The sequence below is a fragment of the Zea mays genome, chromosome 5, assembly GCF_902167145.1.
Source record: "Zea mays cultivar B73 chromosome 5, Zm-B73-REFERENCE-NAM-5.0, whole genome shotgun sequence".
In the NCBI taxonomy this organism is placed as follows: Eukaryota; Viridiplantae; Streptophyta; class Magnoliopsida; order Poales; family Poaceae; genus Zea; species Zea mays.
The window spans coordinates 6,572,486-6,595,622 of record NC_050100.1 but is presented as its reverse complement, the minus strand read 5'-3'; the positions used below and the strand labels follow the sequence as shown (position 1 = coordinate 6,595,622).

The following is a 23,137-nucleotide window of genomic DNA, read 5'->3' as shown; positions in this document are numbered from 1 at the left end:
CCTGCGGCACCAGACCTGCATGGGCGCGTACGGCACCCGGCCGGCCAGACGAGCCGGCGAGCTCCAGGCGCTCGGCCTGGCTTCCACCGAGCACAGGCGCGGCGCGGATCGGCGCAGAGACCGGCGCGGGAGGGCCCGCAGGCCCCTTTCCCTTGGCGCGGCGGCTCCCTCCTGGAGCGCCTGCTCGGCCTCGCGTGCGGAGGCTCGAGCCGGCCAAGACACGGCGGCGAACGGCTCCGGCGGCTGGCGGCTCTCCGCCCGGCGGCAGGCGGTGCTCGGGCGGGCCCCACGCAAGGCGCGCGCGCATAGGCGTGCGCAGTCGGCCCTGGCGGCGGCTGGGAGCCTTGGCGCTCGTTCCTGGCCGGCGGCTGGAAAACGCCCTGGTGGCGGCGACGGCTACAGGGGCGGTTAGGGTTGGAAACCCTAGCCGCCCCAATATAAAATAGGCTTTTTGGGCCTCTGTTGGGCCGCCTGGGCAGGCCAGCTGGGCTGGGCCGGCGTGCAGGCCTCTGGCCGCTGCCTGGCTCGCCTGGCAGGCCGCCTGGGCTACTTTCAGAGGCCTAACATAGCCTGTTTTACCATTTTAAATTCTGAATTTCTGTATAAGACTATGTTTTATATGCATTTTCAGTTTCAATGTTATCTTAGGCGTCTAAATTCGTGATTTAGACTGCATATATTGTAAAGACATATCTGTTTTATTGTAAATTTAGCAGATTTTAGTTCGTGAATTATTGTTTGTTATACATTAATAATTCACATATCTCTACTTGCTATGATTTACGCATTCATTTATGTTTGCATATAAATATAGCATTTATTAAGTACAGACTTAATAAAACTCATGCAAATATAAAATTACATTATTTTGGATTAAGAGCATAGGGAGATAGAGTCCTAAGCATTGGCTGCACTAAATTCTTTTAGAATTTAGTAGCCCAGAGACCATGCTTGTGGCAGCATTTGGAATGGCTATCTCTATGAGGTCTACATCCCTCGGGATGATTACCTACACGTGCTATCCAAAATAACAGGATATGGAGTTATTGAATTTTACTTTGATAATTAGTAGAGCATGGGTAGTGGAGACCTAAGCATTGGCTGCGGTTTGTTCATCCGTGAACTTATCAGCCCAGAGACCATGCTTTTAGGCAGCAAGTTTCTTGCCCACTACTAGATCTACCTCATTAATTTGAGGATTATCTATACTATGCTTACTAAAATTCAAAGTGTTTATTCAATTGGAAGGTTTGGAACCTTCAGGCAACTCATATCACATGTAAGAGTTAGTGAATTTTACTTTGATAATTAGTAGAGCATGTGTAGTGGAGACCTAAGCATTGGCTGCGGTTTGTTCATCCGTGAACTTATCAGCCCAGAGACCGTGCTTTTAGGCAGCAAGTTTCTTGCCCACTACTAGATCTACCTCATTAATTTGAGGATTATCTATACTATGCTTACTAAAATTCAAAGTATTTATTCAATGGGAAGGTTTGGAACCTTCAAGAAACTCGTTACATATGTAATTTTGCATATTGAGCTTACAACATCACCATTGTGACTATTAATTTATGCGTAAATTAATGGATGTCCATGGTAATGACTGTAGGAACATGTCAACCAAAGAGTTTGAGGAACTCGCCCTTGATGGGCATAACTACCCAACTTGGGCTTCAGATATTGAAATAACTTTTGCTTCTCGTGGGATCATTGATGCAATAGCAGCACCCATCACTGGTACTGATCCAGTGAATGATGTTAAAAAGAACACAACACTTTTCCTTCTGAGGCTTTACATCCATAAGGACCTTAAGCAAGAGTACCTTATGGAGAGATGCCCTCATAACTTGTGGAAATCTCTCAAAGAGCGCTATGAACAGCAAAAGGAGCTCATATGGCCGTCAGCCAACCATGAGTGGAACCACCTTCGTCTGCAAGATTTTAAATCTGTTGCAGAATATAACCATGCTCTTCATAGCATTTGTTCTAAATTGAAATTTTGCGAGAAAGAGCCCTCTGAAGCAGACAAGATAGAGAAGACTATCTACCATGCTTCCAGAGGACAGGATATTGCATCAGCAGTATCGCTCTAGCAATTTCCAGAGATATTCTCAACTCATGCACACATTGACATTGTGATATTTAAATATCATGTTATGTATAGTACTAAGTTGCATCATAAAATTCTTATTCAGAATTTTTATTTATGTATAGATGCATAATGATGACAACTCGACGGAAGAGGAATTATGCCTTGTGGACAGTTGTACCACAAACTCTATACTTAGGGAGATCAAATACTTTCAGACTCTTAAGAAAAGAGATGGGAAAGTTTTGACCATCGCCGGACGCGATGCTGTGATAGTTGGCTCTGGTCGAGCAACTATTACACTCCCCATGGGTACTGAAATTGTGATCGAGGATGCATTATTGTATCCTGATTCCACACGTACCCTCCTAAGTTTTAGAGATATCCGGCAAAATGGATTTCATATTGAAACCCATGATGAAAATCAAGAAGAGTTTCTCTTCTTGACCAAGCCGAATAAATATGGCAAGCGCATATGCGAGAAAATTCCATCACTCACGTCAGGGTTGTACTATACATATATTAAAAGCAATGCACATGTTGCATACAAGGTAATTTTCCAAGATGTTGATGCATTCCAGATTTGGCATGATCGACTTGGTCATCCTGGCGTAGGGATGATGAGGAAAATTACAGGCAATTCAATTGGTCATAATTTGCCCACAACAAGTTTTCCCAAATCTCAGGATTTTGTTTGCACCGCATGTGCAACTGGGAAACTTATTTTGAGACCATCATATCTCAAAATTAAAGCTGAACCGCTTAAATTCCTTGAAAGGATTCAAGGGGATATTTGTGGGCCCATTATGCCAACTTCTGGGCCGTTCAGGTATTTCATGGTACTGATTGACGCATCTACTAGATGGTCACATGTGTGTTTACTATCAACACGCAACCATGCATTTGCCAAGATAATGTCTCAAATTATCAAGTTAAAGGCAAATTTTCCTGAACATCGGATTAGTTCAATCCGAATGGACAATGCTGCTGAATTCAAATCTCAGGCATTCAATGATTATTGTATGGCGCTGGGGATTCAAGTACAGCACTCGGTACCGTATGTCCACACCCAGAATGGTTTGGCTGAGTCACTAATCAAGAGGATTAAACTCATCGCAAGGCCATTATTGATGAATTGCAAATTGCCTTCGTCGTGTTGGGGTCATGCAGTTCTGCACGCTGCTGACCTTATACAATTACGACCAACTGCATACCATTCAACATCCCCAATACAAATGGTACGTGGAAATCCTCCAAGTATTTCCCATTTGCGCAAATTTGGATGTTGTGTATACATTCCAATCTCACCACCTCAGAGAACAGCTATGGGCCCACACAGGAAAGTGGGGATCTATGTGGGATTTCAATCTCCGTCGATCATTAAGTATTTAGAACCCTTAACAGGGGATCTATTTACAGCCCGTTTTGCTGACTCTATTTTTGATGAGGAACATTTCCCGGCATTAGGGGGAGAATTTAAGTACCAAAAAGAATGCCAGGAAATAAATTGGAATACTCCATGTGTTCCAGGTTCTGATCCACGTACTTCAGAAACTGAACTGCAAGTTCAGAAAATTATACATTTGCAAAGACTTGCAAATGAACTGCCAGATGCATTCACTAATTACAAAGGTGTCACTAAATCATTCATTCCTGCTAGGAATGCACCAGAAAGAGTGGAAGTACCGAATAAGGCCACTCAACTCCTAGAGAGGAGAAGTATGGTGAATAAGCGTTGTTCTGTTGCTAAGAAGCAAAGAACAATAGTAAATGCAAAAGGACACCAATATGATACAATGTATCATGTGGATTGTGATGATCCACAACCTAGCTCGGATGTGCACATAACCGAGGCTGGGACATCGGAAAATCCTAGACACATCAATTTGGGAAATTCTGATGAGTCTCTAAGGAATGATGAGATTGCCATCAACTATGTTGAGACTGGTGAAACATATGATAGAAAAGCTACCAATGTAGACATATATTTCTCCGAGCAGATTGCTGAGGACCTTCAAAATGATCTAGATCCAAAGACCATGGCAGAGTGCAGTAAGCGCTCGGATTGGATCAAATGGAAGGCAGCAATCGAAGCGGAGTTAGCCTCGCTTTACAAAAGAGAAGTTTTCTCTGCTGTAATACCTACACCACGTGATATCTTCCCTGTGGGATATAAGTGGGTTTTCATTCGGAAACGAAATGAAAATGGTGAGGTAGTGAGATACAAAGCAAGGCTAGTAGCACAAGGGTTTACGCAAAGACCCGACGTTGATTTCAACGAAACTTATTCACCAGTCATGAGTGCAATAACATTCCGATATTTAATATCTTTGGCAGTGCAAAATCGTCTATCTTTGCAGTTGATGGACGTAGTGACCGCATATCTCTATGGGTCGCTAAATTCTGATATATACATGAAAGTTCCTGATGGAATAGATGTACTGAATCCAAAGGCAAAGCGCAACATGTATTGCGTGAAGTTGCAGAAGTCATTATATGGCTTAAAACAATCGGGCAGAATGTGGTACAACCGATTGAGTGAATTCCTTTTGCGTAAGGGATACACGAAAAATGATGATTGCCCGTGTGTCTTCATCAAAAGATCCAAAGTGGGATTTTGTATCATATCAGTTTATGTTGATGACCTTAACATCATAGGAAATAAACTTGATATTGATGAAGCACGTCATCATTTAACGACGGAATTTGAGATGAAGGGTTTGGGTAAAACCAAATTTTGCTTAGGTCTACAACTTGAGCATTTACCTTCTGGAATCCTTGTACATCAAAGTACATATACCCAAAAGGTATTGGAAAAATTCAATATGCATATGTCTTATCCTTCAAAGACTCCTATGGTGGTCAGATCTTTGGATTTAAAGAAAGATCCATTCAGACCACGGGATGATGAGGAACAGACATTGGGACCGGAGTTCCCATATCTCAGTGCTATTGGTGCATTGATGTATCTTGCTAACAATACCCGGCCGGATATTGCTTTTGCAGTAAATTTGTTAGCAAGGCACAGTTCTGCCCCAACGAAAAGACACTGGGTTGGCATTAAGAATATTTTCCGATACCTAAATGGCACAAAGGATCTAGGACTCTTTTACAAAAGAAGTAATGATCCTAGTTTAATTGGGTATACAGATGCTGGCTATTTATCTGATCCCCACAATGGCCGATCACAAACAGGATTCGTATTCTTACAAGGTGGAACTGCCATATCGTGGAAATCGTCTAAACAGACTTTGGTGACCACATCCACCAACCATTCTGAAATAATTGCATTATTTGAAGCATCACGTGAATGTGTATGGCTCCGTAGAATGGTGAATCATATACTCACAACTTGTGGTATTGGTTCTCTTGACTCACCAACAATTATCTATGAAGATAATTCAGCTTGTGTTGTTCAGATGGATACAGGTTATATCAAGAGCAATATCAATAAGCATATTTCTCCTAAACTGTTTTATCCCCATGAACTTCAGGAGAAAGGGGATATAAACATCTTGCAAACAAAGTCTTGTGATAATCTTGTAGATCTATTCACAAAATCCCTACCATACTCTACATTTCAGAAATGTGTTGAGGGGATTGGTATGAGAAGACTTAAGAGCTTGCAAGGTTCAGGGGGAGTAATTCCCCATGATATATAAACTGTATTGAACCATCATATTACACTCTTTTCTTTGTATGAGTTTTGCCTTGCTAAGGTTTTCTCATTCAAAGTTTTTAACGAGGTAATATCAACAAAGCTATATGCTTCATCATTAATTTTCCCTACAGGGGTTTTTATACATGATGATTACAAGCATATTTTTCCTTTTGGAGACAATGTGAGATTATTCTCATTATCCAAAAGATATTGTGTACTCCTTATTTTTCGCACAGGGTTTTTGAGGAGATCAAATATTGGATGACAACTTGCAGATGATCAAATGTATTTGGGTTGATGAAGGGGGAGTGTTACAAAAAGTTTCATATGTGATCAATCCCAACTGGTGGCAGTTATTGCCTAAGGGTCGCACCACTTGGGGACCCTGTGTACTACACTATATATACATTTGTCTCTGCAATAAAGAATTAATCCGTGTCATTTGTCTCTGTTGTCTCTCCATTTGCCACTGAGCACTGCAATAGACTACAACAGAAACCTTCCAAACCCAAACAAGAAACGCTAGCGATAAGGTTGGGCTATCAGATTCAGATACGCATGCGGCGGGCCGATCCCGCGCGCGCGAGATCGAGGACCACCTCCCCTCCGCTTGCGCTTGGGTTGGGCGACCGAGATGAGTGCGAGCCGCGTCACGTCCGACTAGCGCGCCTCGACAGCGTTACGCGTGGGCCTCTTTGCTAGTACTCGAAGAATTTTGCCTCCCCCCCCCCCCCCCCCCCCAGATTCCCATGGGAAAAAAGACCTCCATATAGTGCCATGCAAGGAGCCATCCGGTGTGTACCACCGACTTATTACACTTGCCACCGTGCGCGACGAGGACAACCAGAGAAAACAACTGGCAGGACGTTGCTCGTGCTGCTAAAAACCAATGGGATCCATGTCACGCCCCGCCCCGGCCTCGAGACGTTCCGGAACGCCCAACCAGCCACGGCCGGCCGCCCGTGAGACCAGGGGACAAGGAGACGGAAGAGAATCATCACGGAAAGAAAGAAGGCCAGGCAGGATCTCACCTGGGCACGCAAGCTGTGAAAGGCGCCGATACGATTGAAGACGCATGTTACTTGCACGGAACGTAAGCTAAAGCAAAGAAATACGGGGTGGGTGACTGGGTGGCAGCACGCGCACGGGGTAGGCAGGCTGCGAAACAGGGGAAGGCGCGCGCGAGAAGCGGTAAATCGAGGCCGCGCCGCACCGATCGCGGGATCCGTGATTCAGAGCGTGGCACAGTGCTGTGAGATGAGAGACGTCCGGCCGCGAGCATCTCGCGCTGGACGCGACGCGACGCGACGTGAGGAATCGGCAACGTAGCGCGCCCGCCGCACACCCGCACCCGCCCGACGCGCCGCGTGGGTGTGTGGTGTCTGTCTGTCTCTCTCTCTCCCATCTCCTGCGGTCCAGCTCGCAGATTCCATTCGCCCCGCTCTCTCGCTCGCTCGCCGCCGCCCGTCTATCTATCTATCTATATATGCCAGGGCGGGCGCAGATCCCCTCTGGCTCTCAGTCACCCACCCCCACCCCACCCCACCGGCACCCTCACCCTCAGGCCTCCGCCTCTTTCTCAGCTTCTCTCCGGTTCCTTCCTTCCGGTCGCCGATTCTTCTACGCGAAAGATTCCTGGCTGCCTCTCGTCTCTCGTCTCGTTTCTCGCGTGCATGGGGCTGGACGTCGGGGAGATCGGGATGGGCCTGGATCTGGGGCTGGACCTCAGGCTGTTCGCCGCGCGGAGCGCCGGAGGGATGGCCAAGGGCGCTGCGCCGGCGGGGATCCAGTCCTGCATCAGGAGCCTCGAGGTGGAGCGCAGGAAGATCGAGGTGTTCAGGCGCGAGCTCCCGCTCTGCCTTCGCCTCCTCGCCGACGGTGAGGACTAGAGGCCTCTCGTTCTCGGTTCTCTCCTATAGTATACGCGTCGCCGTCTGTCTTGCTCCGTTTCCTCTCTGCCCCGCTTCGCTGACGCGCTGGTTTGTGCCTGTGCGGCCATGGATTGCCCTGCAGTGATCGACGAGTTGAAGGAGGAGGCTGCCAAGAGAGGAGAGTACGACGACGGGGCGGCGACGGTGGACGACGGCGACAAACGGAAATGGATGAGCACAGCTCAGTTGTGGGTGGACAGCGACGCCAAATCGGACGAGGTAGTACAACACAGGCAGGCTACTCTGCTTCGCTATGCTTGCTGTTTCTCATCATAATATTGCTCTCCATCCACGTATTTCAAGTTTTACTATGTGCCGTGCCGTGAGATTTTTTTAAAAAAATTCAGAGTGATTGAATACCACCGGTTTATTTCCGTACAGTCTGACAAAGAGCAACAGAGTGAAATCACGTCGCCGCCGGAGCCCAAGTTGTTGGGTGGTGGCGCACCCACGCCGATAAGGGCGGCCGTTTCGGCGGTGGCGGTGCCACAACCCCTACCGCCGCCGTTGTTCAGAAGAGAAGACAGCTCCGCCAGCTCTGGCCTGTCGTTGGTATCGTTGTCGCCGGCAACCAAGGCGGCGGTGCCGATTTCTCCTCCGGTGGTGGCTGCCAGCGGTACCGGTACCGCCAGCGCCAGATTTTGTGGCACCACCATGCCACCATGTGGCTCCGAGGTCAACAACATGCACTCGCAGGCTCAGCAGCAACAGCAAGCAAGCAGGAAGGCAAGGCGGTGCTGGTCACCGGAGCTTCACCGGCGGTTCGTTGCCGCTTTGCACGAACTGGGTGGCCCTCAAGGTCAGAGTGTGAGACCGATCGCCTAGCTTTACCGCCATTAATTTGTCCAAATAAAAAAAAGTTCCCCACTCGACTGCAAGAGAAAGTAAGTATTAACGGGTCTCTCATGGAATTTGCAGTGGCTACTCCGAAACAGATCAGGGAGGTGATGCAAGTGGACGGGCTTACAAACGATGAAGTGAAAAGCCATCTCCAGGTGCGCGCGCGCTTTAATTTTGTCTAGGGCTCTATTTCTTCGTCCCTGTATATCTTAGTAGAACTAGTGCCTGTTCCTTTTCCATCATCCTTCGGGGTGATATGGTATCTTGTTTGGAAACTTATTGGATCGTTCGTGTTCAGAAGTACCGGTTGCACAACAGAAGATCCTCCCCCGGCGCGGCGGCGGCTCCGGTGAGCCAGTCGATCATGCTGGTGGATGGCGTCTGGGCTGCTCAGGAGCAAAGCAGCGGCTCGCAGTCCGGGTCTCGGCAGGGCCCGCTCCAGTTCTCCAGGGCAGGTATGGCCGTCGGTGGCGGCGACGACAGCAGCAGCAGCGACGACGACGAAGACGACGACAAGTCGGAGGATGGCTACAGCCTGAAATGCGTGTGAGGCTGAGGCAGGCTGCGTTTGCGGAAGATCGGATGAGAGTGTAGAGAGATAGCGTTGTCGCGGCTTGAGCATGCATCGGTGGATTCTTGAGTCTGTCCGAGAGAGTGGTTGTAGTGCAGGCAGGCATGTATACAGGGAGATTAGGCGCGCGCGGCCCGTGTGCGCCCAAGAGATGAACTGATCATGCGGCGTTTGGAAAGCTGATAGGCGTTTTGTTTGAGTCTTTGCTGACTTCTGTTAACTTCCGGGCAGATCACAAAATTTTCGCCCTGAGAATAACTTATTAATAATAATATTACTGCGGCGGCTGCTGTTATTTTATATACATACATATACATACAGTATTCGTTGCCTGCGTGTCGTCTTCTAATCAAGTAGTAACAGTGTTGTTGAATGATCATTTTTTAATAAAAAAAGGTAATCTCTTTGGTATAATAATATCCGTACTAACCAACATTAACCTTGCTAATCTCTTTGGTATCAACATGCATATGTTTTCTGCTCGGCCTTCTACGTCGAGTCGGATACCCGTAGATCTCCGATAAGTTGCACGTCCTTGTCTCGTGCATGTCCTCTTGCATGGTTAACAACTCTTATCTCCGTCCGCCCATTCCATGCTTATACGGCGCTCATCAGTATAATATAATGTAATCCGGACGCATTCAGAAGCATGCTGATGGCTGGCTATGAACAATTTTCGTTCTGACCACATCAACGATGAGCACATGAACGAACGAGAGAGAGAAAATAAAAGATAATAGATAAATAAAATAGAATATCACGGGGAGAGCTAGGGAGGGGTTAATTATTCCGATTCGGCGGCGATTCCGATCGGCTCAAGCATCGCTTGGTTCGCAAGGCGCTTTCAGCGTTCGAATATTCTTGCTGCTGCTTGCACTTGCAGCATCTGCTGCCAGAGCGCCCAGCGTCCGTCCTTTATTTTCGCGGCAACATGGGGGAGTGCTCCGGCTGCGCTGTCCCCTGACGATAAGCTAGTTAATTTAGCGCGTGGGTTAGTTGCCATTGGTCAGCTGTTTTCTGACAGGAAATCGCATGGCCACCTGCCGCACCGCTCGATGCGGGCGAGTGGATATTTGGTACGCGTTCTGGTCTCTTGTTGTTTTCTAAGCAAAATCCTGAGAGAAGCAGCGTTTTGCTAATCCGAGGCTTCACGCTAAACATTCCCGAACCGTATGTGCGGGGATTACTGTTCTCCAAATAGACTCCAACGGTTTCCCGTAGGAACGCCCAGCAAACGCTAGCTGTGCACTAACCAACGGAGAAAAAAATTCTTTGCATACCGGATGTAAACCCCACCTTTTACAGCCCCTCACATACATTAGCTGTTGGTCCATATAAATAAAAGAAAAATAAATTACTAAAAGGTTATTTTGTAAATTTTGATCTGTCTTTGTGGGTCAGCTGCTGGTGTATGTGAGGAGCTGTAAAAGGTGGGGTTTACACCCGGTATGCAAAGAATTTTTTTCCAACAACGGCGCGTGTCGGCGCACACGCGGACGAGCGAGGTGAGGTTGGCGGCCAAGTTCTTCGGCGAGGGGAGCCGGTCTATGTGATGTTGGTTGGTCTAAAACCGAGTCGTCGTCCTCATCACCGGTGGCTAAGCGACGTGCTCGAGGTAACCCGCTGGTGGGGCTGAGCGTGAAGAGGCTACGCAGGCGCGGGTCCCTCCAAGCGCAACGGGTGGCACCGGAGAAGAGGCTATGAATCTCACTTCTGCTCTCTCTCTCTCCTCTTCTCACTCCTCCAACTCAGCATTTAGCCTTCTTAAGCTATCTCTAACATATCTCCTATTTCATCCACTATTTCAAACTTCACTTTATAAATAGTATTATCTACAGTACAAATCCCTATTTTATGTGACCTGTTCTAGACAGCCTTGCAACCCAACCCATTAGCAGGCACAAGTTCCAATGAAAGCCACCAACAGAATTTTTAAATGCTCTTTCCGATGTTAGCTTCGAACAGATCAACATGAGTACTCCGTAGAAGTTTCTTGTAAGTACATATTCAACAGCAACACACAAGTCGAAGCCTGAGAGTAAGCAGGAAGCAAGAGGCCAGTTTTACAATCTGAATAACCCCAGTTTGACTACAGCATCCGTGTTCCCCAGAACAGGTTGGGCTTGCGCTTCTTTGAGAAAACTACAGGGAGATATTTTACAAAAGGATGCTAGGTCTTTGGCAGAGTGTACAACATCAGGGTGTCCCATGCCTGATTGGTTCTTTGGTTGACTGGTGAGATACTGAGATGGTTACTGAGATGTTACTCACATTGCGTATACAATCTCACCGCTGCTGTCAACATCAAGATCCGAATCGGAGTCAAGATCATCCATGTCGTCGTCCATGTCCAGTCCATCAGCTAGAACATTTATACTGCGAGAACAGGCAGGTGGTATGGTGGCCTCTGTTAAAATCTGCATGATCTGATCCATGGTCTGCATTGGCTGATCAGGCTCCTCATATTGGTTGCTCATGCTATCATCATCCATAAGATCAGCAGGAAGGTTCTTCAGGAACCAACTATGATTCCGGATTTCAGTGATTGTTATTCGCTGCATATTTTATATAACACATAAATACAACAAAATCGGATAAATATGACCAAACCTGAAACAACGTATCTTCTGAACCTACTGTATCAGGATCAAAGCACGATTATAACTACAAGGACTTGCCATAGCAGGATCACCAACAAAAATCCTCGAAATTAGATGCCTGCACTCTGGAGATATGTTCACGTAGTCTGGAATGGCGTACTGAACGTTCAAGATGCGCTGCAACGAGATGACACTACCATTAGTTTAGTTGTTAGCAAAAACAGGAGAATGAATTAAGTGAAACATGCAGACTCAGAAGTAGCCAATCTAGTTTAGAGTTTAGCTGTGTGCTAGGACACATATGTGCTGTGATTGACACATACACTGTACACAAGCGCGTGCTCTGGTGTGCATTCAACTTGTATCCATGAAAGAAAAAAAATAACCTGAATTGTCTTGCGGAAGTTCTTAGGCTCTTCTGGGTCTTCAAAAGGATATGCACCAACAGCCATTACATAGAGGGTTACACCACATGACCAAACATCAGCAATCTGTTTGTCATAAACAAATTCATCAGTGAGGAGAAGCTTTCCTCGTAAAGGAGGTAACCAGGCAGTTAATACTAAAATAGAAATCATAAATATGAGGTTTCTTACCACTAAGAACACGCGGCACATGTTTATGGAACTACAGTGCACTGATGCAGAGGTATACACAACTCTTAAAGACACATCTCAAGATAAATAAGGAAAGTCGCACAAGTACCTTGCCATCATATTCTTTTTTCAACAGAACTTCAGGTGCAATATAAGCAGGTGTTCCAACAGTTGACTTCGGTTGGGAATGAAGAACAGATGACTGCAGAGAATGAAGAATGCATGGTATTGTTAGTTAAAAGGAAACTGACAACCCTATGAACATATTCATCATTCTACTACTATCGTGTAAACATTAAGCCATAGAACAACCAAACCCCAATGAGTGATAACCACACACCCACACAAACATATACTCGAATGCTATGCAGCATAGGTATGGATATCAGTATTGATCGGATACACAAATACAGCATTTTTCTCAAAAAATGATATGCAGATACATTTTTAGTAATTTTTAATTAATAAAAAATAAGATACATTAAAATTCTATAAGTCGTAAAACACTAGCAGGAACTTGAAATTGCCTTGCATTTTTTTCAATTGTGCTGTTTTGCTCATCTTTTTCATATTTCCATTTAGCCAGCACTCCAACAGCCAAGCCTACCATCAAAATCCCGAAGTCCAAACTTGCAAAATTCAAATGGGAACATAAAAGCGCTTAGTGCAGAAGTAGAACTAGTTAAGACGTAGAGGGAGGATTCAACTAAGTACATCACTTTTTACTTGAGGGCGAGGCTTCAGGCTTGGAGGAGATGAGTAAATCACTGAAACAAATACTTTACCCTTCCAGTTCCATTTCTAGTTGAGATCAATTTGACACCACTTTCAAACAAAGAGTCTAGATTGATTTGACACGAGGAACGGGGCAGGAAGAGGCTACAGGAAAGGAGAAGAAACTGTTATCAATAACACTTGTATTCAATATGAGGGCACTGGGCCCGAATATATACACAGATAAAGGATAGAGACCGTGTATAACAAGGACTACATGAGACCGAACACAAAGACATATATGCATTGGCATCTAACTCTCCCCCTTAAACTCAAGGTGGATCAAACATACTGAGTTTTGAGAGATAAAACCTATTGTGAGCTCTGGTATGCGCCTTCGTAAAGAAATCAGCCAACTAAAGCTCTGATAGACAACAAACTAAGAGTCATAGGAAGCCAGAAGATCAACATGATCATCTAAAAGCTTCTACTTAGCATTTGTTGTTGTAGCTGGAACCGGAAGCTATACAGGAGCGGTAGGATGAGATGGCCAGGTAATGTCGGTGGTAAGCTACACATGTGCCAACGCATGCAAGGAATCCGGACATGATAGTTGGTGCGATCAAAAAGCACCGAACAATGTGTAACGGGAACACCACCAGACAAAGGAGGCAAAGAAGGTGCCATCACAGAATGGCAACATGCAACTGTGAGAGTGCAAAGGAATAGCAGCAAGTGGCAACAAGATCGCTAAAGAAAGCAGCGCAAGCGTTTTTTAGGACGAGCTCCTCAGAAAACAGGAGTCTGGCCTGGCGTACACGGAGATGCTTGCAAACGAGACGAGGTGAGCTCACATACAATCGGGCGAGGAACACAAGCAAGCAGAGGCGACTGACGTGGGCGGCGCTGTGAGAGGCGACCTGCACGTTCGGGTGGGAGGGTCATGACGAGCATGAGTAGGTCGGGCACAGAAGAGTCGACGACCGCTGGTGACAAACAGGACAAGCCAGTGGCATGTGGGATGTTATTGATCAACGTCGGGCTTCAAATCAAAGAAAGTTGGTGACGGAATTGTGTGGTGGAGGCACACAAGTGCAACGTGAAGGAACGGTTAGAGATAGAAGAGGATATAGACCACCTAATTTAGGCTTCGTGTACCATGTTATGAATAGCACTTGTGTTCTATATGAGGGCGCTAAGCACGAATATATACATCGATACAGGATAGAGATAATGTACAGCAAGGACTCTTATGTATGAGGTATCAAATATAACAAGGACACATGCAAAGGCATCTAACAGAAACATGGAAGAAATCACCACTAATTTATCACCAGCTTGGTGCTAATTTATTGTCGGTCTGCAGTGAACTCATCGTGGTGCCATGTGCATGACGCATCCACAAATTTGCAGCGTGCACCTTGAGAGTGGCATGTGTCACTACAGCCTGCTCAAACATGCCACCAGCGCTGGATCTCCTTGTGGCATGGACAGCTGGACAGCTGGGGGAGCAGGAAGGCAGGTAGGTAGGCAGTGATGGCAAGCGGGTTGCGCCACTGGCTACCTTCCTCCCAATTGTGTGGTGCGCATCACCATGTGTGAGTTGAGGGTGTTATAGTAGGCCTACCGGACTGGACTATATCCACAAAACCCCTCAGTACGCCTTTGCCCACGTATCAGAATTGCTCTTATTATGTTTTCCCTGACTCCACACGTATCTGTATTGGATACATATCCAATACAGATGGGTTGACCTGACATATCCAAGCAACTTAGCGTGAACGTAACACACAAATATGAGCTAGAATAAGACGAAGTTGACATGTGTAAGAACCTTGGAATAACCGAAGTCACATATCTTCAAGCGAGGAGCATCACTCCCATCTAGAAGTGTGTTCTCCAGCTTCAAATCACGGTGGCATACTTGCTTGAAAATAAGAATAAAAAAGGCAGCTCAGCTCAATGCATGGTATGAGTAAACAATAACAATATGATGAAAAATGTGCCATTATATAACAACTAATACCATTGAATGGCAGTAGCTTACTCCTGAAATGAGTTGTTGGAAGAAGTAGCGAGCCTGGAAAGATATATATACACGCACATTTGGTAGGATAAAAAACGAGGTGTGTCAAGAAGAAAGATGAACCAAGTGGCAAGCACAAACCTCATCTTCACTGAATCGCACGTTCTTACATATTCTCTCAAAAAGCTCACCGCCAGAGGCATATTCCATGACAATAGCAAGATGGGTCGGTGTTAAAATAACCTAGATATACAAAGAAATTTCAAAAGTGTTTAACAAATGAATTCTGGGGGAGAAACAGCATCACAATCCCAACTCACCTCTTTAAACCTAATAATGTTAGGGTGTTTCAATGATCTATGGTTAATTATTTCGCGCTGGACATTCTCATCTATCTGCAAATGATAATGAAATCCATATTAAAGAAAACCTTGACAAAGCAATTGAGTGTATTAATTAAGAAATGATAACCTAGCATTTATGATAGAAAATGCACAAAAGAAAACAGATTCAAGGAACCATGGACATTGGAATTATTCAAATCAAATCACCCAATGAATGAGAGGAAATTCAAAAAAATAGACCTAATGTCTTGCTATTGATAGACATCATAAATAATACTGAGCCTTTAGTATGAATCGATGTTGGCCTCTCAGGGGTGGAAGCCAAAATCAAAGGAATGTAACAAGAATCTGTTCAGATATCCTTGGTTCCAGAAGTTCAATATATTATTGATTATTTATTCTATCAATAACTACCAGACTGGATGGCCACAAGAACAGTAAAGCTAAAGCAATGTCACTAAAAACAATGCAAAGATACCCCCAGTTAGAAATACACATGAAAACATGTTCATTCAGTAAAGAGCGTATGCGTCAATGCAACTGCATGCCTGGATGGAGCTGAATGAGATGGAATCACTTCATAGTATATCAAAAGATTCCACTTCGCCCCATCTCACTACGCAGTCAAAATGTGTCAGCTGAGCTCCTGGACAATATCACAAATTCACAAGTATGCAACTACCTCAATATTAACTACGGGAGCAGGAAAGGCTTGCAAGACCTTTTCCCAGTATAATGTGGTTGTGGAATTCATGCAATATTTTGTTGGGTCCTAGAACATAATGTTTCAATTTCTTTTTATAAGACATACGCTCCTATGCATCAAGTAGTAGAAGTTAGTTGTGGCATAAAGTTATGCAGCATCATTGCCAATTAGATAACATATTTCTTGGGCCAAATCATACACCATTACTACAGCTCGATTAGAAGTAGATGCAGTATCCACAAATGTTGGAAATAGATGGATGGACAGATTGTTACATATAGGATCAATGTATCATGCCTGATGGCTAACACCAAGCAGTAAGAGTGAAGTCTAGGCTAAAATCAGCTGGAACAGAAGCATAGTCCCAATAAGTCAGCTACCTGTGTTATTAGTAACCATTATTTGCTGCTACGTTTGGATTGAAACAAAATGAGTAGGACATTAGGAGCCCAGGAGATACTTCAAAGTAAGGATTTTTTCTTTTAAATTTTTTATGGAATGCAAAATGGGGAAAGATGTTCCAGGATTAACTAAGTCAATATTTCTAATCCTACAGAACATATTTTTACTAAAGGGCCTACCCAGTGTTGTAGGCTTCCCGCACTGTGTGGGGTCTAGGGAAGGGCGGGCCTGGTACAGCAGTAGAGCCTATCGTCTGTAACCGTAAGGTCCCGGGTTCGAGCCCCAGCCTCCGCATATTATGCGGGTAAGGCTTGGCGCAGTTAAGAACATATTTTTACTAATCTGCATAAAAGAATCCAACTATATATATTGAGACCAAATAACCTGTGAGATCATAGTGGTGGCAGCATGTGAATGTGGCACTTCTGAGTTGTGACCTGCATTTGATCCCCGGGGTGGCACAGGTCACAGGTGTGAAATGTTATTTTCAAGAAAAAAAACAAAAACAAATAGGTAACAGCCATGGCCACATCTCTATATCTTTGTTTGAATGCTAGCTGATATTGTTTATTTGGTGATGTTAACTGGCAACTCCAATCTCACAAGTCACTAACATCTTTGCCAGCATCATGGGACGTATCAAAATTATGATATTCTCTTGAGCAGGCAGGGTGATTAAATTTTATTTCGATTCAGTCCAGGCTGGAGCTAAATCAGCATAAGTTTCCTTGTTTAATGATCATGGTGTCAAATATTCAGCCCCCAAATACAGTACACCCAAACAAAATTTCACATGAACCAAACTATAATTCGAGCGTACTCAGATGGGATGGAACAAACAGCAAAAGGCTGCAGCTGATATTCACGCAAGCAACAACAAGTGATAACCTCAACGCACATAAATGTCATCCTTGGGCTGAAGATACGGTCCACGGCAGGACCCAAAGGATTCACAGCCCAAATCGAATAGCCCCCGCGCCGCCCCGGTGCGGTGGAATCGATGGGTTATTAATTAACTACAGCCAACGCCGAAATGAAACCATAGGGGAGGGAGAACGGGACCAGCGCGATACCTTCTCGCCACGCTCGATGTACTTGACGGCGACGAGTTCGGTGGTGCGGCGGTCGCGCATGAGGCGGGCAACGCCGAAGTTGCCGGAGCCGATGTCGCGCACGAGCTCGTACCGGTCGCTGTCGTGCATGATCGGCATGTCCATGCCCGGACCCACAGTCAGGGCGGCCCGATCCGGCGCCGGCCCTGCCATGGCCCGAGACGGCGACCAATGGAGGCTAGGGTTGGTAAGGGTAGGATTCCGTGATCCGGGGGCCCCGGGCGCAGCCCCCACCCCCCACGCACCCACGCTCTCTCGCTCCTCGTTTCTTCTCAAATCGCCGAAGAACTTGCTCTCCCTACCGTCAACAAGTTGGTGATGTCACTGGCTGACCAAGAGAAACGTGAGTTCTCCTGAATACTGTCCGTGAGTTCTCCTTGTTTAATCGAGCGTATCATTTTTAGTATCTTTGTTATAAATAAATGCTGTCCGTAAGTTGATATGATACGATTTTCATTTATAATATTTAGGGGGGTGTTTGAAGGCAACGACTGTTGATAGTCGCCTAGAGGGGGTGAATAGGGCGAAACTGAAATTTACAAATATAAACACAACTACAAGCCGGGTTAGCGTTAGAAATGTAAACAAGTCCGCGAGAGAGGGCGCAAAACAAATCGCAAGCAAATGAAAAGTGTGACACGCGGATTTGTTTTACCGAGGTTCGGTTCTCGCAAACCTACTCCCCGTTGAGGAGGCCACAAAGACCGGGTCTCTTTCAACCCTTCCCTCTCTCAAACGGTCCCTCAGACCGAGTGAGCTTCTCTTCTCAAATCAAAGCCGGGAACAAAACTTCCCCGCAAGGGCCACCACACAATTGGTGCCTCTTGCCTTGATTACAATGGAGTTTTGATCACAAGAACAAGTGAGAAAGAAAAGAAGCAATCCAAGCGCAAGAGCTCAAAAGAACACGGCAAATCTCTCTCGCTAATCACTAAAGCCTTTTGTGGAGTTGGAGAGGATTTGATCTCTTTGGTGTGTCTAGAATTGAATGCCTAGCTCTTGTAAGTGGTTGAGAAGTGGAAAACTTGAATGCAATGAATGGTGGGGTGGTTGGGGTATTTATAGCCCCAACCACCAAATGTGGCCGTTGGGAGGCTGTCTGTTCGATGGCGCACCGGACAGTCCGGTGCACACCGGACAGTCCGGTGCCCCCGCCACGTCATCACTGTCGTTGGATTCTGACCGTTGGAGCTTCTGACTTGTGGGCCCGTCTGGATGTCCGATGCACACCGGACATCTACTGTTCCTTGTCTGGTGCGCCAGTGTGGGCGCGCCTGACATCTGCGCGCGCTGCGCGTGCATTTAATGTACCGCAGAGAGCCGTTGGCGCGGAGATAGCCGTTGCTCCGGAGTTGCACCGGACAGTCCGGTGTACACCGGACAGTCCGGTGAATTATAGCGGAGCGGCCGAAGTGAAAACCCGAGGCTGGCGAGTTCCTGGGGCGATTCTTCCTTGGAGCACCGGACATGTCCGGTGCACACCGGACAGTCCGGTGAATTATAGCGGAGTCGCCCTGGAAATTCCCGAAGGTGGCGAGTTCGAGTTGGAGTCCTCTGGTGCACCGGACACTGTCCGGTGTACACCGGACAGTCCGGTGCCTTTAGACCAGAGGTGCCTTCGGTTGCCTCTTTGCTCCTTTGATGAATCCAAAGCTTGATCTTTTTATTGGCCGAGTGTGAACCTTTTACACCTGTATAATCTATACACTTGGGCAAATTAGTTAGTTCAACTATTTGTGTTGGGCAATTCAACCACCAAAATTAATTAGGGACTAGGTGTAAGCCTAATTCCCTTTCAATCTCCCCCTTTTTGGTGATTGATGCCAACACAAACCAAAGCAAATATAGAAGTGCATAATTGAACTAGTTTGCATAATGTAAGTGCAAAGGTTGCTTGGAATTGAGCCAATATAAATACTTACAAGATATGCATGGATTGTTTCTTTCTTATTTAACATTTTGGACCACGCTTGCACCACAGGTTTTGTTTTTGCAAACTATTTTTGTAAATCTTTTCAAAGTTCTTTTGCAAATAGTCAAGGGTAAATGAGTAAGTTTTTGCAAAGCATTTTCAAGATTTGAAATTTTCTCCCCCTGTTTCAAATACTTTTCCTTTGACTAAACAAAACTCCCCCTAAATGAAATCATCCTCTTAGTGTTCAAGAGGGTTTTGATGATTCAAATTGAAATACTATTTCTCCCCCTTTTGAACTCAATAAGATACCAATTGAAAAATTCTCTTGGAAAACATGAAGTTTTTGAAATTGGTGGTGGTGCGGTCCTTTTGCTTTGGGCTCATACTCTCTCCCCCTTTGGCATGAATCGCCAAAAACGGAATCATTAGAGCCCTCGAAGTAATTTCTTCCCCTTTGGTCATAAACGAGTGAGTTAAGATTATACCAAAGATGAAGTCCTTTTGCTCTCTCCCCCAAAGATGGGGAGTGGCTTGGAGCGACGGCGAAGGATGAGTTACGGAGTGGAAGCCTTTGTCTTCGCCGAAGACTCCAATTCCCTTTCAATATACCTATGACTTGATTTGAAATAGACTTGAAAACACATTAGTCATAGCATATAAAAGAGATATGATCAAAAGTATATAAATGAGCTATGTGAGCAAGTTAGCAAAAGAAGTTTCTAGAATCAAGAATATTGAGCTCATGACTAAGTTTGGTAAAGGATTGTTCATCAAGTGGCTTGGTAAAGATATCGGCTAATTGATCTTTAGTATTAATGTATGAAATCTCGATATCCCCCTTTTGTTGGTGATCCCTAAGAAAATGATACCGAATGGCTATGTGCTTAGTGCGGCTATGCTCGACGGGATTGTCGGCCATTTTGATTGCACTCTCATTATCACATAGCAAGGGGACTTTGGTTAATTTGTAACTGTAGTTCCGCAGGGTTTGCCTCATCCAAAGTAGTTGCGCGCAACAATGACCTGCGGCAATGTACTCGGCTTCGGCGGTGGAAAGAGCGACCGAATTTTGCTTCTTTGAAGCCCAAGACACCAAGGATCTTCCCAAGAACTGGCAAGTCCCCGATGTGCTCTTCCTATTAATCTTACACCCCGCCCAATCGGCATCCGAATAACCAATCAAATCAAATGTGGATCCCCGAGGGTACCAAAGCCCAAACTTAGGAGTATAAGCCAAATATCTCAAGATTCGTTTCACGGCCGTAAGGTGAGCTTCCTTAGGGTCGGCTTGGAATCTTGCACACATGCATACGGAAAGCATAATATCCGGTCGAGATGCACATAAATATAGCAAAGAGCCAATCATCGACCGGTATACCTTTTGATCCACGGACTTACCTCCCGTGTCGAGGTCCAGATGCCCATTAGTTCCCATGGGTGTCTTGATGGGTTTGGCATCCTTCATTCCAAACTTGCTTAGAATATCTTGAGTGTACTTGGTTTGGCTTAGGAAGGTGCCCTCTTGGAGTTGTTTTACTTGAAATCCTAGAAAATACTTCAACTCCCCCATCATAGACATCTCGAACTTTTGTGTCATGATCCTACTAAACTCTTTACAAGTAGATTCGTTAGTAGACCCAAATATAATATCATCAACATAGATTTGGCATACAAACAAATCATTCTCAAGTGTTTTGGTAAAGAGCGTAGGATCGGCCTTTCCGACTTTGAAGCCATTAGCAATAAGGAAATCTCTAAGGCATTCATACCATGCTCTTGGAGCTTGCTTGAGCCCATAAAGCGCCTTAGAGAGCCTATAGACATGGTTAGGGTACTCACTATCTTCAAAGCCGGGAGGTTGCTCAACATAGACCTCTTCCTTGATTGGTCCATTGAGGAAGGCACTTTTCACGTCCATTTGATAAAGCTTAAAGCCATGGTAAGTAGCATAGGCCAATAATATGCGAATTGACTCAAGCCTAGCTACGGGTGCATAGGTTTCACCGAAATCCAAACCTTCGACTTGTGAATATCCTTTGGCCACGAGTCGAGCTTTGTTCCTTGTCACCACACCATGCTCGTCTTGTTTGTTGCGGAAGACCCATTTGGTTCCTACAACATTCTGGTTAGGACGTGGAACTAAATGTCATACCTCATTCCTCGTGAAGTTGTTGAGCTCCTCTTGCATTGCCACCACCCAATCCGAATCTTGTAGTGCCTCCTCTACCCTGTGTGGTTCAATAGAGGAAACAAACGAGTAATGTTCACAAAAATGTGCAACACGAGATCTAGTGGTTACCCCCTTATGAATATCGCCGAGGATGGTGTCGACGGGGTGATCTCGTTGGATTGCTTGGTGGACTCTTGGGTGTGGCGGTCTTGGTTCTTGCTCATCCTCCTTTTCTTGATCATTTGCATCTCCCCCTTGATCATTGCCATCATCATGAGGTGGCTCATCTTCTTGATCTTGCCCTTCATCAACTTGAGCTTCATCCTCATTTTGAGTTGGTGGAGATGCTAGCGTGGAGGAGGACGGATGATCTTGTGCATTTGGAGGTTCTTCGAATTCCTTAGGACACACATCCCCAATGGACATGTTCCTTAGCGCGATGCATGGAGCCTCTTCATTACCTATCTCATCAAGATCAACTTGCTCTACTTGAGAGCCGTTAGTTTCATCAAACACAACGTCACAAGAGACTTCAACTAGTCCAGTGGACTTGTTAAAGACTCTATATGCCCTTGTGTTTGAGTCATAACCAAGTAAAAAGCCTTCTACAGTTTTAGGAGCAAATTTAGATTTTCTACCTCTTTTAACAAGAATAAAGCATTTGCTACCGAAAACTCTAAAATATGAAATGTTGGGCTTTTTACCGGTTAGGAGTTCATATGATGTCTTCTTGAGGATTCGGTGAAGATATAACCGGTTGATGGCGTAGCAGGCGGTGTTGACTGCCTCGGCCCAAAACCGATCCGAAGTCTTGTACTCATCAAGCATGGTCCTTGCCATGTCCAATAGAGTTCGATTCTTCCTCTCCACTACACCATTTTGTTGAGGTGTGTAGGGAGAAGAGAACTCATGCTTGATGCCCTCCTCCTCAAGAAAACCTTCAATTTGAGAGTTCTTGAACTCCGTCCCATTGTCGCTTCTAATTTTCTTGATCCTTAAGCCGAACTCATTTTGAGCCCGTCTCAAGAATCCCTTTAAGGTCTCTTGGGTTTGAGATTTTTCCTGTAAAAAGAATACCCAAGTGAAGCGAGAATAATCATCCACAATAACTAGACAGTACTTACTCCCGCTGATGCTTATGTAAGCGATCGGGCCGAATAGGTCCATGTGTAGGAGCTCCAGTGGCCTGTCACTAGTCATGATGTTCTTGTGTGGATGATGAGTGCCAACTTGCTTTCCTGCTTGGCATGCGCTACAAATCCTGTCTTTCTCAAAATGAACATTTGTTAGTCCCAAAATGTGCTCTCCCTTTAGAAGCTTATGAAGATTCTTCATCCCAACATGGGCTAGTCGGCGATGCCAGAGCCAACCCATGTTAGTCTTAGCAATTAAGCAAGTGTCGAGTTCAGCTCTATCAAAATCTACTAAGTATAGCTGACCCTCTAACACTCCCTTAAATG

The 23,137-nt window shown here is 45.4% G+C and overlaps 2 protein-coding genes across 5 annotated transcripts; one reads left to right on the top strand and one right to left on the bottom strand.

Moving 5' to 3' along the window:
- Positions 1-7,197: 7,197 nt before the first annotated feature.
- LOC100280246 (uncharacterized) lies at positions 7,198-9,396 on the top strand. Of its 2 annotated transcripts, none has more exons than NM_001407760.1 (5): positions 7,198-7,628; positions 7,764-7,900; positions 8,063-8,480; positions 8,600-8,676; positions 8,823-9,396. In NM_001407760.1, the coding sequence occupies exons 1-5, from the start codon at positions 7,424-7,426 to the stop codon at positions 9,069-9,071; spliced, it is 1,086 nt and encodes a 361-aa protein (NP_001394689.1). In that variant the 5' UTR covers positions 7,198-7,423; the 3' UTR covers positions 9,072-9,396. The 2 variants fall into 2 exon arrangements, with proteins under 2 accessions (NP_001394689.1, NP_001146647.1); NM_001153175.2 differs by having other exon boundaries at positions 8,820-9,396.
- A 1,607-nt stretch (positions 9,397-11,003) lies between these two features.
- LOC100191986 (uncharacterized) lies at positions 11,004-17,974 on the bottom strand. Of its 3 annotated transcripts, none has more exons than XM_008682779.3 (9): positions 17,554-17,974; positions 15,349-15,423; positions 15,170-15,271; positions 15,029-15,082; positions 14,837-14,929; positions 12,398-12,490; positions 12,079-12,183; positions 11,730-11,869; positions 11,004-11,647 (listed from the first exon to the last, which is right to left on the bottom strand). In XM_008682779.3, the coding sequence occupies exons 1-9, from the start codon at positions 17,743-17,745 to the stop codon at positions 11,641-11,643; spliced, it is 861 nt and encodes a 286-aa protein (XP_008681001.1). In that variant the 5' UTR covers positions 17,746-17,974; the 3' UTR covers positions 11,004-11,640.
- Positions 17,975-23,137: the final 5,163 nt, after the last annotated feature.